Source organism: Vicugna pacos, chromosome 25 (genome assembly GCF_048564905.1).
Source record: "Vicugna pacos chromosome 25, VicPac4, whole genome shotgun sequence".
NCBI lineage: Eukaryota > Metazoa > Chordata > Mammalia > Artiodactyla > Camelidae > Vicugna > Vicugna pacos.
The window spans coordinates 4907342-4920956 of NC_133011.1; the positions used below are offsets into that span (position 1 = coordinate 4907342).

The window sequence follows — 13615 nt, forward strand, 5'->3', positions numbered from 1 at the left end:
AATGATCGTTCTTGAGTAACCAAGGGTATATTTATTTTAATATAAAACACTTCTGGGTGAACTCTTTAAATATTTTTCTTGTCCAAAATATTCCAAACTAAAAGTCTTGACGAATTGGAAAATGATAGAAAAAGAGTTGAATCATAAAACTATACAGATGAAGCCCACCTCAAATTCATTCTAGTTGCAGAATGTACAGTTCTTTTACCATTTCTTAATTTCTCATGACAGCTATTGCAAAAGCTCTATATTAATTTTAAGCATCCAGCTCTATCTCTGCTCTCTACCAGTCACAAATAACCTGCCTTTCCTATTGTGCTGAGCAGCTCAAAACCATCCAGTATGAATTCCCTCAGATTTCCCTTTAATACTTCAGGACCTGTGTTCCTTATCTCTTCCGGCTCTTGTTCTTATTTCTAAGAAATAAGGACCCCTCACCCTTTGTTAAGCGAATCTTCAGCCTGTACTTACTGAGGGTACTTCTCCAATATCCTGTCTCACCCCCAACCCGCTCTTCAGGCAGCTTCTCTGCCGGCCCCTTCCTTTGCTTATAACGCCCTTCGGGTTGTCCCATCTTAAAAACGAGCGAAAACAACCAAACAATAAAATCTCCCCTCAGTTCTGCCAGCTCTTCCGCTTGCTGTCCTGCGTCTTGCCTTGACTTCCCAGCCATCTCCTCTTCCATCATTTGCAGTCTGGCTCTTGCCATTTTGCTTCCCTGAAAACCTCTTTCATGACTTCAGCAATGAATTCCACATTCACTGGCTTTATTTCTTTAACTTGACATTTACACAGTTGACTCTGGAACAACACGGGTTTGAGCAGCACTGGTCCGCTTAGACGTGGATTTTTTAACTAAATACATTCCGCAGCGCTGTGCGAAGTTGGTTGAATCACAGATGTGGAGAGCCAACTGTAAAGTTCTGTCTGGATTTTCAGCTCCTGGGGCTCAGCACCCCAAACCCCTGAGTTATTTAAGGGGTTGAGCTGTACAACATTTGACTACACTGTTGACCTCGTGCTTCTTAAAACCCCCTGTTCTGTGACCTTGGGAAGACTTAGGTGTCTTTCCTCTCCTACATCTCATGCCCCTGCTTCTCTTAACCCTTTACTGGTTTCTCTTCCTCCTGTCTCAATACAGTCGTGTCCCTAAAACTGTTGTTACTCTGCCTCCGTAAGGTGTGACTGTTTACCCATTTGCTAATTCTTGGTACATAATATCAGTCACATTCTTCAGTTACAGAAACCTATCAGAAAAAGATGTATGATTGGTTTGGCTTGACTGCTGTTAACCTAGCTAACCTAACCTAGCTCCTGATGAACCCCTCTTTCTTTAATATGTGTTCAAAGGGACGTTTAAAGCAACATGAATAATTCCCCAAAGTGTATCCATTTATGTATAAATAAAGGTCAACTCTAGTAATACTGATAATTTAAAAGTATGGCATTTATCATAAAATCCAGCTACAAATGTATTCTTATAGTAAAAGTAGGTTTGTGTCATTTAATTTCATTATGGCTAATTTGCTTTCTTTCAAATATCAGGTTTCTTTCTCAGTCAGATATGAAATGGATCAAGGTGAAGCACACGTCCAGACAGATGTGAGTTTATTTTGACCTGTTAATATTTACAGTATATTTTTTAATTTTTTTAAAAAAAAAGTTTTACATGTACAGGGAAGTTGTCGAAATAAAAGAGATTTGCTATATATCCATCAGCCAGCCTTCCCTAACGTGAACGTCTTACATGACCGTAGAACAGTGATGATAATCAGGGAATTAATAGTCATGTCCTCCTAGAACTAATCTGAACACTCTTTGGGTTTTACAGAGTTTTCACCGTCCTTTTTCTGTTTCAGGACCCAATCCAGGGTCGCAGATGGCTTCTGGTCCCCTTAGATCTGTGACAGTTCCTCAGTCGTTCTATGTCTTTCACGACTGACTCTAACTCTAGTATTTTGGCCCTCAGTTGGGGTTATCTGATACTTTCCCATGATTAGATGTGGTTTTAGCACAAATGCCACAGGAAAGATGTGGTCCCTTTCTCAGTGACTCATATTAGAAGATACTTGGTGTCAGCATGACTTAGTAACGCTGATGTCACCTTTGATCATGTGGCTAAGATGGTGTGTGCAGAGTTGTCCACTGTATTTTTCCACTTACAATTACTAAGTTTATTGTGGGAAGTTACTTGAGATTATGCATCCTACTTCTCGTTATTCTTTTGCCCTCTAATTAGAAAGCATCCATTGATAATTCTTGCTGATAAAAAGTACTATGGTGATATTTGTCTGATGGTGATTTTGTATTTCTGTCATTTCTTCTACGTTTGTTAACTGTAAGGAGGAGCTATCCCTTTGTCCACATTGGTTTATTTATTCAATTGTTTATTTAAATCATGAATATTTATTTATCCTAGCAATTTTGATTCATTACTATCTACTTTCTTGCGCAAATTTTCCCAGATTTGGCCATTGGGAGCTCCTTCAGTTTGGCTTCTATGTCCTTTTAGCATGCCTTCCACCACCGTTTTTTGAGTATTTCCTTTCTGTTTACAGTATCTGAACACTGATGAGGGAAATTAACATGAACTCCAAAATGTTCTTTGTTCCCTTTAGATTGCTTTGGGTGTGTTGGGTGGACTAGCGGTTTTATCATCTCTTTTGAAGACAGCGGGGTGGAAGAGGCGCGTTGGCAGTCCCATGATTGATTTGCAGGTATGATCTCAGGAATTTTTTAAGTATATTTTTGTCTTTTGATTGTTTTATATCCTTGTAATAAGACACAACCAGAGGGTGAGTAAAAAGTTGCCTTGGGTTCTCTGGGGCGTGCAACTAGGAGAGGGGTGTGCTCGCCCCCACACTGCTGTGGGCCAGTCCGCACCACAGCAGTGCTGGTCTTATTTCCCCACGTCCTCGCCAGCGCTTGCTGTCCTCCCAGCCTTTCCATTTTTGCCAATCTGGTGGGAAGAGTGGTGTGACTGTTGATTTAATTTTTATTTCTCTGATTACTCTTCCTATGCTTTATTAATCATGTTTCCCCTTCTGTGAACTTCCTCTTTATATTCTTTGCCCACTTTTCTGTTAAGTTTCCAGTTTTTCTTGTTTATTTAAGCAAATTTTTTGTATTTTATTTATTTAAAGGAGTTCTTTTTATTTTCTCAATACGAATCCCCTTTTGGTTTTTGACGTTGAAGTTTCCTCTCCGAGGGTGACCCACCTGTTATTTTATCTGTGTGTTCCTTTGTTTAACAGAAGCTCTTGGTTTTGATGCTGTCACATCTGAATAGGCTTTCCTATTACGGCGTGTGCTTTTAGGATTTGTTCGGGAAAGCCTCCCCTATCTCAAGATCAGAAAGAAATTCTCCCATGTTTTATTCTATTAACTTCATAGTTTCACTTCATTTAATCTGTTTTTATATTTTTGTTTTTCTTTTATTTTTATCTGTCATTTAGATAAAAGCTTAAAAGCTTTCTAAACTTTACATGTAAAATTCATTTAGTCCCCACAATAGCTCTGTGAAATTAGGTGTTATTATCACTCTCATTTTATACATGATGAAATTGTGGCAGAGGTTAAAAAAATTTCCTATTCATTTCATTTTTATAGCAACTAAGTCTTAGGTGGTATTTCTATTTAGCTGATTAAGAACGTGAGAAAGGCAATGTGATGAACTTATTTGGCTGGAATGTCTTCCTGACTCCAAAGCCAGTGTGCCAAGAGGAGCAGGGCTCGAGTCACTGTTCAGCAGAGTCAGGAGAGGCTTCCCAGAGGAGTGGACTGTAAGCGGGTTATCTGCGCTCCACAAACAGTCCCTGAGGGCTGCTCCCCGAGCGCCGGGCCCTCTGCCGGGTGGGGGGGGGGTGTTGCTGAGCAAAGGCAGGCGTGGTCTCTGCCCTCAGAGCTCCCGAGAGTTTGCCAGAGAGAAGGGAAGAGTATTTGATGAAACAATGCCCATTTCATTCCCCAAAACATTTGGGATGAAAGTGTGGAGTGGTTAATTATTCAGTGAGTGGTTGGAACTGGCACATGAGGCTGAAAATTTAATTTTGGTCTAGGTTGTGAGGGGCCTTGTGGGTCAGGAGTCTATACTTTAGTGAGGAGTCAACTACATATTCAAGAAGGAGAGGGACACAGTTTAATTTACATCTTAGAGAGCCAGCTCTGGTGGTAGTATGGAGGATAGCCTGAGGAGAAGGGGTCCGGACTAGAAGAGAATTAGGAAGCAGGAAGCAGTTCTGAATTTCTTGGATGGTGAAAGATGAAAAGTGTTGAAGAAGACAGGCTGTTGAGAATAAATCAAAACGTTAGGACCCAAAAGACACCTGGGAAGTGGCCGCAGCTGGTCTTTCTTGCTGATCCACGGACACGTGAACGAAGGCTTCAAGCTTGAGAAACTGAGCAGACAGTGTTTTTTAAAGTAATAGTATAAATAGACTGAGTCTGTAACAGCTTAATTCTCTCTTTAAATTGCAGACAGTTGTGAAGTTCTTGGTGTACTATGCTGGCGACCTGGCCAATGTTTTCTTTATCATCACCGTGGGGACAGGTCTTTACTGGCTTATTTTCTTCAAAGTAAGTGACTTCTGAATTCAGCCTAAATGCCAATACCTGAGTGACTGGTCAGCGGTCTTTATAAAGGAACTGCTTTTATTGACGGTATTTCTGATCAAGAACGTTGAGGCAAGTCCTAAACTCGCCATTCTCTGAGTGTGCTGTGTTGACTGAGTGCATCACCACCTTCTTTTATGCTTTCTTTCAGTTAACACATTGTGTTTAGTTAACACCTCGTGTTGTCATATTTAAGGGCATACTTTTATCACAGGCACAGAAGTCTGTCTCTGTTTTGCTACCAGTGCCGGCCCAGGAAGAACGTTTTGTTACTTTCGTGGGATGTGCTTTTGCTCTGAAGGTAAGTTTCAGAGCACAGGTTACTGAATTTAAAAGACCTGCTAATAAACGTGTAAGTCTTTAAAATGACATTGCTTTCAAATTCTTCGGTGTACAATTTAGTTTAATTTTGGAGGAATGCATTAATTATTCTATTTTACTAGGAAGTCTCCTTTTATTTGTGAGAGACATCTCATTCTAAAAATCCACCTTAAATAATTTTTAATTTAATCTGTTAATTGAGAGTAAAAGGAACCAATTAAAGTGGATAAAGTGCTGAACTCTTAACATTTGTTCCCTCTGCCTCCATGTTCCTTTCCCCCTCGTCCTGTGGCAGCCCCGCCCCCTGCTTCATTGTCCTCTGCGTGGACGGGAAGCTCTTTACATGCCTCTGGGGTAGGTCTCATCCCACTTGTTGGGTTATTAAGGGTCTGCTGTTCCCACTGATTGTGAGCTCCATGAAGACAGGCATCACCCCATACTTAGATTTTTATCCTTTGTTTGAGCAATAATGCACCTACTAGGAAGATGCCTTCATTTAAACATATTCTGTAAATGAAAAATATTTTTTTAATCTGAAATCTCAGTGCCAGAAATAGAGGGGAAAAAAGTGAGAGCATTTTAAAACTTTAATTAGTATAAGCAAATTACAGTTGAAAATGCCTTTACTTATAAAGAAGTTGCTTGATCTAGAGAACGAAATACACTTTGGGGAACCTTGAGGAAGAGTCAGTTATGCAAGATCCCTGTGTGAGGAGGAGGTGGTACGTCCCCTTTCGTATCCCTATTTTGATGAGAGGCAGAAGGGAAGGCGGATTAATGTGTGTGTAAACATTCTGTGAATGTGATGATTCCGTGTTACTTCTGGTGCTCCCCTCATGCTGTGCACCTTCATCACTTGTGAAAGTTACACATTCTTGTGATCACAGTATGTTTGTTTCTTAAAGAGTCAGTGTTGATTTCATAAGCAGGCTTGATGCAGATACTTTCAGGTGTTTTGCTTGTCATTCTCAGGCTCTGCAATTTTTGCATAAGCTCATCTCCCAGATTACCATAGACATATTCTTTATCGATTGGGAGCGGCCCAAAGGAAAGGTTCTTAAAGCTGTTGAAGGTAATGCAAATAACCGTTTGTACCAAGAGTCTTTTGCCACCCTTGTAGAGCAGAGAAGGCGAAACTGTTTTACTCACTTTGTCTCCCCAACCAGGTGAGGGTGGCGTCCGGAGTGCTACCGTTCCTGTCAGCATATGGAGAACATATTTTGTAGCAAATGAATGGAACGAAATTCAGACTGTGAGAAAGATTAACCCACTCTTTCAAGTACTTACTGTCCTCTTCTTTTTGGAGGTATAAACCGATGTAATTGTATGCAACTTATGAGTATCTCTTACATGGTCATTTAATATAATTCCAGCTGAGTTTTCATATCAGTGGAAGAGTTCTCTAAAAGTTAACATATGGTTATCAAGCCGTTAAAAAATACACATAACGTGAAATTTACCATCTTAACCATTTTGAAGCGTGCAGTTCAGCGCTGTTAAGTACATTCCCATTGTTGTGCAGCCAATCCCCAGAACTCTTTCCATCTTACAAAACTGAAACTGTTTGCCCATTAAACAGCAAGTCCCTCTCCTCCCCTCTCCACAGCCCCTGGCGACCACCATTCTACTTTCTGTCTCTTTAAATTTGACTACTCTAGGTAAGGAGTGGCTTTTGAACCACTGGTTTGTAGCAGACTCCCCTGGGGAGCTTTTGCAAAATACCTATGCCTCCCCGCACCTCACACCTAGAGGTTAGGTTTGATTCGGTGGCCCTGAGGTGAGCCCAGGTATCTGTGTTTCAGGAAGGACCCCCTCTCATGATTCATACATACTCTCACTCCTGTATTAGACCCACCAATAAAAGGTTGGAATTTTCTAACAAATTATCATTGAACACCTACCATGAACTGTGTTCTGTGTCAAGAGCTGGGGCGCCAGCTGGACAAGAGACACTGAATGGGTACATGCTGATGATCCCTTTACAGTTATTTCATGGATCTGGGTAGAATTATCAGAGGAAGTATTCAGTACTGCATATGAGACTGAAATACAGGAAATATATGAGTAACAGGTTTTCTCAAGAATTAGCTGCTTAAAGCTTTAAAAGGTGCTGCATGAGAAGAAAGTTGTTTAGTCAGGTTAAGTTTGGAAAACACTTGATTCAGTGAAGTTGTGTGGCTTCCTTTGCCGTAAAACTTCCCAGAGCTTTTATCCTACGAGGGTGGAAGGCATGGAGGTGCGTGTGATATACAGACTAAACTCATTTAACCATGGCTTTCTTTTATCAAAGAATGTATCTTCCTCAAAAGACATTTTGGAAAATACTGTTTTAAAGTATAAGAAGTATTTTGTGCAGGGCTTGGCATATGTTAAAAACTCATGAAGTGCTGGTTATTCATTGGTAGTTTACTGAAGAAAGCTTTATTCTTTTGACAGGAATTTTTGAGCTTTGTCAGTATGTGTAATAATAAGGTTGCATTTGGCCTTTAGTCGTATTGAAGAGAATACCAAATGAAATAGCTAAGTATTTGTATTGAATGCTTTGCAGTTAAAATACTGGATGATTATTTTTAATCTAGATTTTCTACCATTTGTACAAACTTGTATATTTTAGTTTTTCAAGGTAAGGAGTAGGGAGTAGTGTTTCATTTTCAGACTAGAGTTTTCTTTATCCATGTCTGTTTAAATTGTTTTTTTTTTCTTTTTATTTCAGGTTGTGGGATTCAAGAACTTAGCATTAATGGACTCATCCTCCAGTCTCTCCAGAAGCCCGTCTAGCTACATAGCCCCTTACAGCCGTATTCTGAGATACGCGGTGTCTGCTGCTGCTTGGCTAGTCATTGCCCTTATGCAGGTAACAACAGGTTGTACTTCAAGCAGCGTCACCCCTCTATATTTCAACTCTGTTTACCTGCCAGTTATCCTCAAATATTGACCACAACCTGATTTCTGTAGCATAAAGAAGGTAACAAGAGCAACAATAATACTAGCTAATAGCTAATTCTTACGTAGTGTTACAGTCTAGGCTCTGTGTTAAAGAACTGTGTTACAACTTACTTAATGTTTATAGTAGCCCCCGGAGATAGGTTCTTTTAGTGTCCTCATTTTACGCTGAGGCATTGAAAGGTTAAATATTTGCCTGAAGTCATGCAGTGAGAAAATGGCAGAACTGGAATTTGATTCCAGAGTTCATTTCTTATCAGCAGTGGGGCCTGAAGGATCTCGCAGAGTCTGCAGCTTTCCTGTCATGGGAAGGGCTCCTTGTTTAGTTTATATGTAACGCTAGGAATTGCTAAGCCACCCTTGATATTTTTTTCTTTTTTGAAATGCAACTTGCTTACATTTATTTATGTATCATCAAATCTCACTCAAATTGCCAGTTGCTCCTTCTGGAATTTTTTTTGGAAATATTTATTGAAATACCTGAAACTAAAATATGTCTTCTCAGGTCCCATGGCTTTAGCAGAGGATCTTTTCTATGCTTGCTTCCCTTATCTTATTAAAGTTTAAAAAAAAGAATGAAAGGAAGAAAAGAAAGAAGCAACAGCTAAAGCGCTTAGCTCTAGTATCTGCATTTCTATTTTCTTTCTCTTGTTTACAGACACTCCCATGAGTGGAAAGAGCCTTTTAGTTTGATTAAAATTTCTTTAACTTTTAAATAAACAAATGAAGATGAGACCTCTAGAAAGAACAGGTAAAACTTACTGTAACCTGGCGAGCAAATATTTGCCTAAAAGCCTGTTTTAAAAGATCTTTTGGGATTGAAATCCCGAAATTCCTACAGAATTCAATCCAGGTGTCATCCTGTAACCTAAGAATGAACTTTAAATTTGCATTTATTTTAGATTGGTGAGACTTGTTCAAACTTGAAGCTATAGGATAGAGCTAATGAGGGATACTTTGACAGTCAGAAAGATAGACAAACAGAAATTAGAATTTGAAATAAGATAGGATTAAAACGATACGGGGTTTGATTTTTTTTCTCTCCCAGTTTTATTGAGCTCTAATTGACACGCAGCACTGTATAAGTGTAAGGTGTACAGCATAATGGTTTGACTTGTGTAACACCGGGAAGTGATTACCACGATAAGTGTAGTGAACATCTGTCATCTCATATAGATACAAAATTAAAGAAATAGAAAGAAACATATTTTTACCTTGTGATGAGGACTCTTACGATTTAGTCTCTTAACAGCTTTCACATATAACATACAGCAGAGTTAGTTATATTTATCATGTTGTGCATTACATCTCTGGTACTTATTTATCTTATAACTGGAAATGTGTGCCTTTAGACTGCCTTCATCTAATTCCTCCCACCTCTGCCTCCAGCATCCACCTCTGGTAACCAGAAAACTGATTGCTTTTTCTAAGTGTTTGTTCATTTGTCTATCTTTTTGGAGTATAACTGACCTTCATAGTGATTTGATATTAGTTCCTGGAACACAGCAGAGTGATTTGATGTTTCTGTACGTTTCAAAATGATCACCGTGATAAGTCTGGCTACTGGCTGTCACCGTACTGTGGGGCTTGATGTTTATCATCAGTATAATAGTAAGAAAATATTTATTTTGTACACATACCAATGTAACTTTTTGTGGATAGATCAGATTTACCTGGATGTGGAGAACTGAAAGGAAGACCATCTGGAGCTTTTCATATTTGATTGAGTTCAACAACAGCAAAGAGCCAAATAGCAGTGGCTGAAATGGAGGGACTGTTGTCTCCCCTCCACAGGAGAGAGAAGAGCGGTGTGGGGCCGCGCAGGCCAGCACGGGGGCTGCCGTCAGGCCCAGAGGCTTGTTTCTGCTCTGCCCCTCAGGACTTCGTCTCTGAGGTCACCTCACAGTCCTTAGTGGCTGATGGAGTTGCAGGGGCGGCCGGGGAAGAAGGCTCCCCCCTCTCCTCTTCTTTTTTTCCCACTGTGAATTTTTTGTTTGTTTGTTTTTCTTTTTGATTGAAGTATAGTTGATGTACAGTGTTGTGGTACTTTCTGGTGTACGGTTATCTACGCATAATGAATTACAAAACTTTAATAGTTAAGTCATATTATCATTTATGAGGCATTATTCTTCATGATTTGGTAGACCCGCAAGACACTGCACACTTGTATTTTCTGTTCTCCATTTTGGAGGAAGATTATGAAGGGAAAGGCTAAAATTTTTATAAATCAAAACCCAGCAAAGAGAAGTAAAATATAAAGAGAACAAAATCTACCTACAGCTTAGCACAGGTGGTGTTTAGCTGATGTTTTAGGTACGAAACATGAAACAGTTTTTCTCATCTCACATGAAACAAAAGCAGGGGCAGCACTAAAGCTGAATCATGAAAACCCCAGTCAATTGCTGTTAGCATGCCTCTTAATTTTTCTTTCCCCTGGTTTCTTGTCTTGTGTGCTGGAGTCTTGAACAGGTGACCGCTTGAGGGGGTGCCGGCTATAATGAGCCATAGAGGAAGTGTCAGCAAACACAAAAAAGCAAATCTGGCCTTAACCCTGTAGACAGTCCACCCGAGCTGTTTAGCCACATACCCACAGATGGATCCAAGTATTGCAGAGAAAAGAATAATGCCCTGAAATGTCTGATCAACTAGCTCTGGTCGCTGTAATGCACTTGTGTGGGCAGCGAGCCCAGATGCTCTGGCATGACTGACAGGAGGGGGCCCGCAGGGAAAGGGCGGCCCCAACTCAGGGACCAAGGGGCCAGGCCTGGTCCTGCGTGCAGATTGGTGGGCCTGCCAAGTGGGGGAGTGCGATGCGGCTCACCCTCTCCTCTTCTGCGAGTCTTTTGAGAAGTATCTTCCACATCCCCTTTGCCAGAACCTGGTCACATGGCCACACCTCCTGCACTGGCATCTCTCAGCTGGGCAGCAGTGTTCCCTCTCAGAGAAGGGGTGGGGGGCCTGTCACTAAGGAGAAGGGGGAAGGATTGTTGGGACACAGCTGGCCATCTCGGGCGTCACCATCTAGCCTCGTTCTTTGTTTCTCACTCTGTCATTTGATGAAGTATTTCTCTGCACGGTCACATTCTCAGATTGTCAGTGTTGGTTCCTCAGGTATCCTTAAGAGTTCCTGTAGTCTGTTACAGTCCCATAAATTTGTCTCTACAAACTCTTCTTTTTTTTTTATATGGCATAGTGTTTCAGTCATACATATATTCATTTTTATATTCTTTTCCATCATGGGTTACTACAAGATACTGAATATAATTCCCTCTGCTATACAGAAAAAACTTGTTGTTTATCTGTTTTTACAAACTCTTCTTGATTCTCATATTAGGCTTTCTTGTTCACTCCTTATATTTCTCTAAACCCAGCTTCTTCAATTTTTAAGTGGTAGCCTTTAGTTTTTAAACTTCAAGTGTTACTGTTTTTCATGTCCTTTAGAAGAGTTTTTAAAATATGTACACAGAATATTTAGGAAAGTGTTCTCAGCATTCAGCAGCTGTAGACTCCTTTCTTTATTCCCTCCCGTATCTGAGAACATCTTATGTACTAGGCTCTGTACTGAACTCAGATACGAGGTAACTAGAAGAAGGGACAGACTGTGACCAGTGCTCTGCAGGGTGGATGCGGGGAGATGAGATAGCGAGCACGTTGAGGGAAGGGGAGTGGAAGTTAGCAGTGGGGACAGCAGGGACAGCTTTACGCTGGGTGGCAAGGAAATGTTATCTTTCTCTGAAGCATATCTAAGAAGATCTACAATGTATACTTTTCTCTTTTGATTTATAAAGCTTCCCTTTATAGTACTGTTATTAAATCTATGTAAGAAAACCTTTGAAACCATTCCACTTGAATATTTAACACCTTATCTGTAGCTGAAACAGAATACGTAACATCTGCTTTTCAAGTGCTACTTGATCAAAGAAGATTAATTTGAAAAACAGCAGCTTTTCTAATGGATTTTGGAATTTAGGAGATAAGCAGAACCACAGAACCAAACGTAGATCTGGCCATTTAATGCATTGGTTTATCCTACAGTTTTTAAAGCCCCTTACTTCCTCCCCCTGTGTTTGTCCTGTCTTATTTTAATGACACAGGAAAGGTTTTTAAATTCAAAATAAGCCCCCTCAATGAATCTTAGCACATTCCAAAACATTCTTTTGATGGAAGAATCAGAAATGATAAGTAGGATTTTATCCCACAGGAACCGTTATTGGCCACTGTGTTCTTGGTTGGAACTTTTTTCTTAAGATACTACACTGTGGCTATAAAAGCAAATTAAATCCTAAAAGCTAATAATCATGAACTTGGCTTAATGTTTCAGATCGTGTTCTTTGTTGTCTTTTATGAGAGATTTATAGAAGATAAAATTCGACAGTTTGTTGATTTATGCTGCATGAGTAATGTAAGTACTTTCTGACTTTCTCTTGCAACTGTTATTTTTCCCTTTTTAAAGGTCATGAGTATGTTCAGAGAAGCTTTAAAAGTGATTTGCTGTGATTGGATTTTTAGTCTAATTTCCACTGGTGGTTAATTCCAGAGACGGCTATAATGAGCTACAGGCTAATATTTACTGCCTTCATTTTTCCTTCTTTATTTGCAGTTTCTTAATTATGAATTCCTTGTTACCAGATAGTTGACTCAGCCCAAAATCCCTGAAAGGTTTTCATATATCAACCCTGTTTCTTCCTTCCGTGGAAGTGCCTTCAGTTTCTTTTCCATCTACTTTCGTAAATAACCTCATTATCCTTTATTACCTTATTATCCTCTTTATATGTTTTCCAAGAATTCAGTGCTCATTATTTTCAGGGAAAGGAAGCAATTTTAAGAAAAACTTAATTTTTATTGCTTTGCAGATGAGTTGCTAATTGCTCCTCCTTCTCTTTTGATAGATATCAGTGTTTCTGTTATCCCACAAATGTTTTGGGTATTACATCCATGGTAGATCAGTACACGGGCACGCCGACACTAATATGGAAGAAATGAATATGAATCTTAAGAGAGAAGCGGTATGAATGTATTTTACATCTTTTTGTTTTTTCAGTTTAGAGATGGGTTCTCTTAATCTAGGATTTGTAATATTCTTTTAGATCCTCATTGATTACTTTGGAAAGCAACTCATTACCCTGAATATTGAAAGAGGATGAATCAAATTTCATCCTGCAGTTCCTTTATGAACTATATTTCAAAGAAACCAAGTAATTCATGAGGAAATTGCTCCTGATGGAAGATAGACAGTAAAAGGGATTCTAAGTTAGAAAATCACCATTTTGTAATGACTGATGGATTAATGCATACAGGCCACAATCATCAGTGCTTGCTAAAACAAATAAATGAAGGATGACAGGGAACTTTCTAATGAGGAATCAGGTTGACATAATCTGAACACACTGGCTCAATCCTACTATAAGTAACAATTAAGAAAACTGCCTTTATGCACTTCCTGTTACGATGCATAAGGAAGTACAGAATATCACCCATGAGGTATTCTTGCCTAAGAAAGTTAAAGCCGAATATGATGAAGCTTCTAGATCGAACCACCAGTTTACAGGAAATAGAGGGGAATAGAGGGACAATAAGTGATACCACAGGAAGCGGTTAGCCAGATCCAGGATGGGGTATATCTTACGGGACAGATGACATAGTGTCTCCAGCAAATCCAAGGCACGGAAAGAAAAAGAGAGGTGGTGGTGGTGGTGGTGGTGGTGAGATAGAGAAATTAAAGAAAATAACAGTCGAATAC

The 13615-nt window shown here is 39.7% G+C and overlaps 1 protein-coding gene and 1 pseudogene across 2 annotated transcripts in view; one reads left to right on the top strand and one right to left on the bottom strand.

Moving 5' to 3' along the window:
* The window catches only part of TMEM67 (transmembrane protein 67), a 43202-nt gene that overhangs the window by 23768 nt on the left and 5819 nt on the right, over positions 1-13615 (top strand). For both annotated transcript variants that reach the window (XM_072949458.1, XM_006209692.4), the window contains exons 15-23: positions 1546-1602; positions 2619-2717; positions 4477-4575; positions 4826-4912; positions 5905-6004; positions 6099-6238; positions 7646-7786; positions 12197-12277; positions 12765-12881. In XM_072949458.1, the coding sequence (XP_072805559.1) occupies positions 1546-1602; positions 2619-2717; positions 4477-4575; positions 4826-4912; positions 5905-6004; positions 6099-6238; positions 7646-7786; positions 12197-12277; positions 12765-12881 (921 nt within the window). The remainder of the gene's footprint in view (positions 1-1545; positions 1603-2618; positions 2718-4476; positions 4576-4825; positions 4913-5904; positions 6005-6098; positions 6239-7645; positions 7787-12196; positions 12278-12764; positions 12882-13615) is intronic.
* LOC116285583 (signal peptidase complex subunit 1 pseudogene) lies at positions 10271-10893 on the bottom strand (annotated as a pseudogene).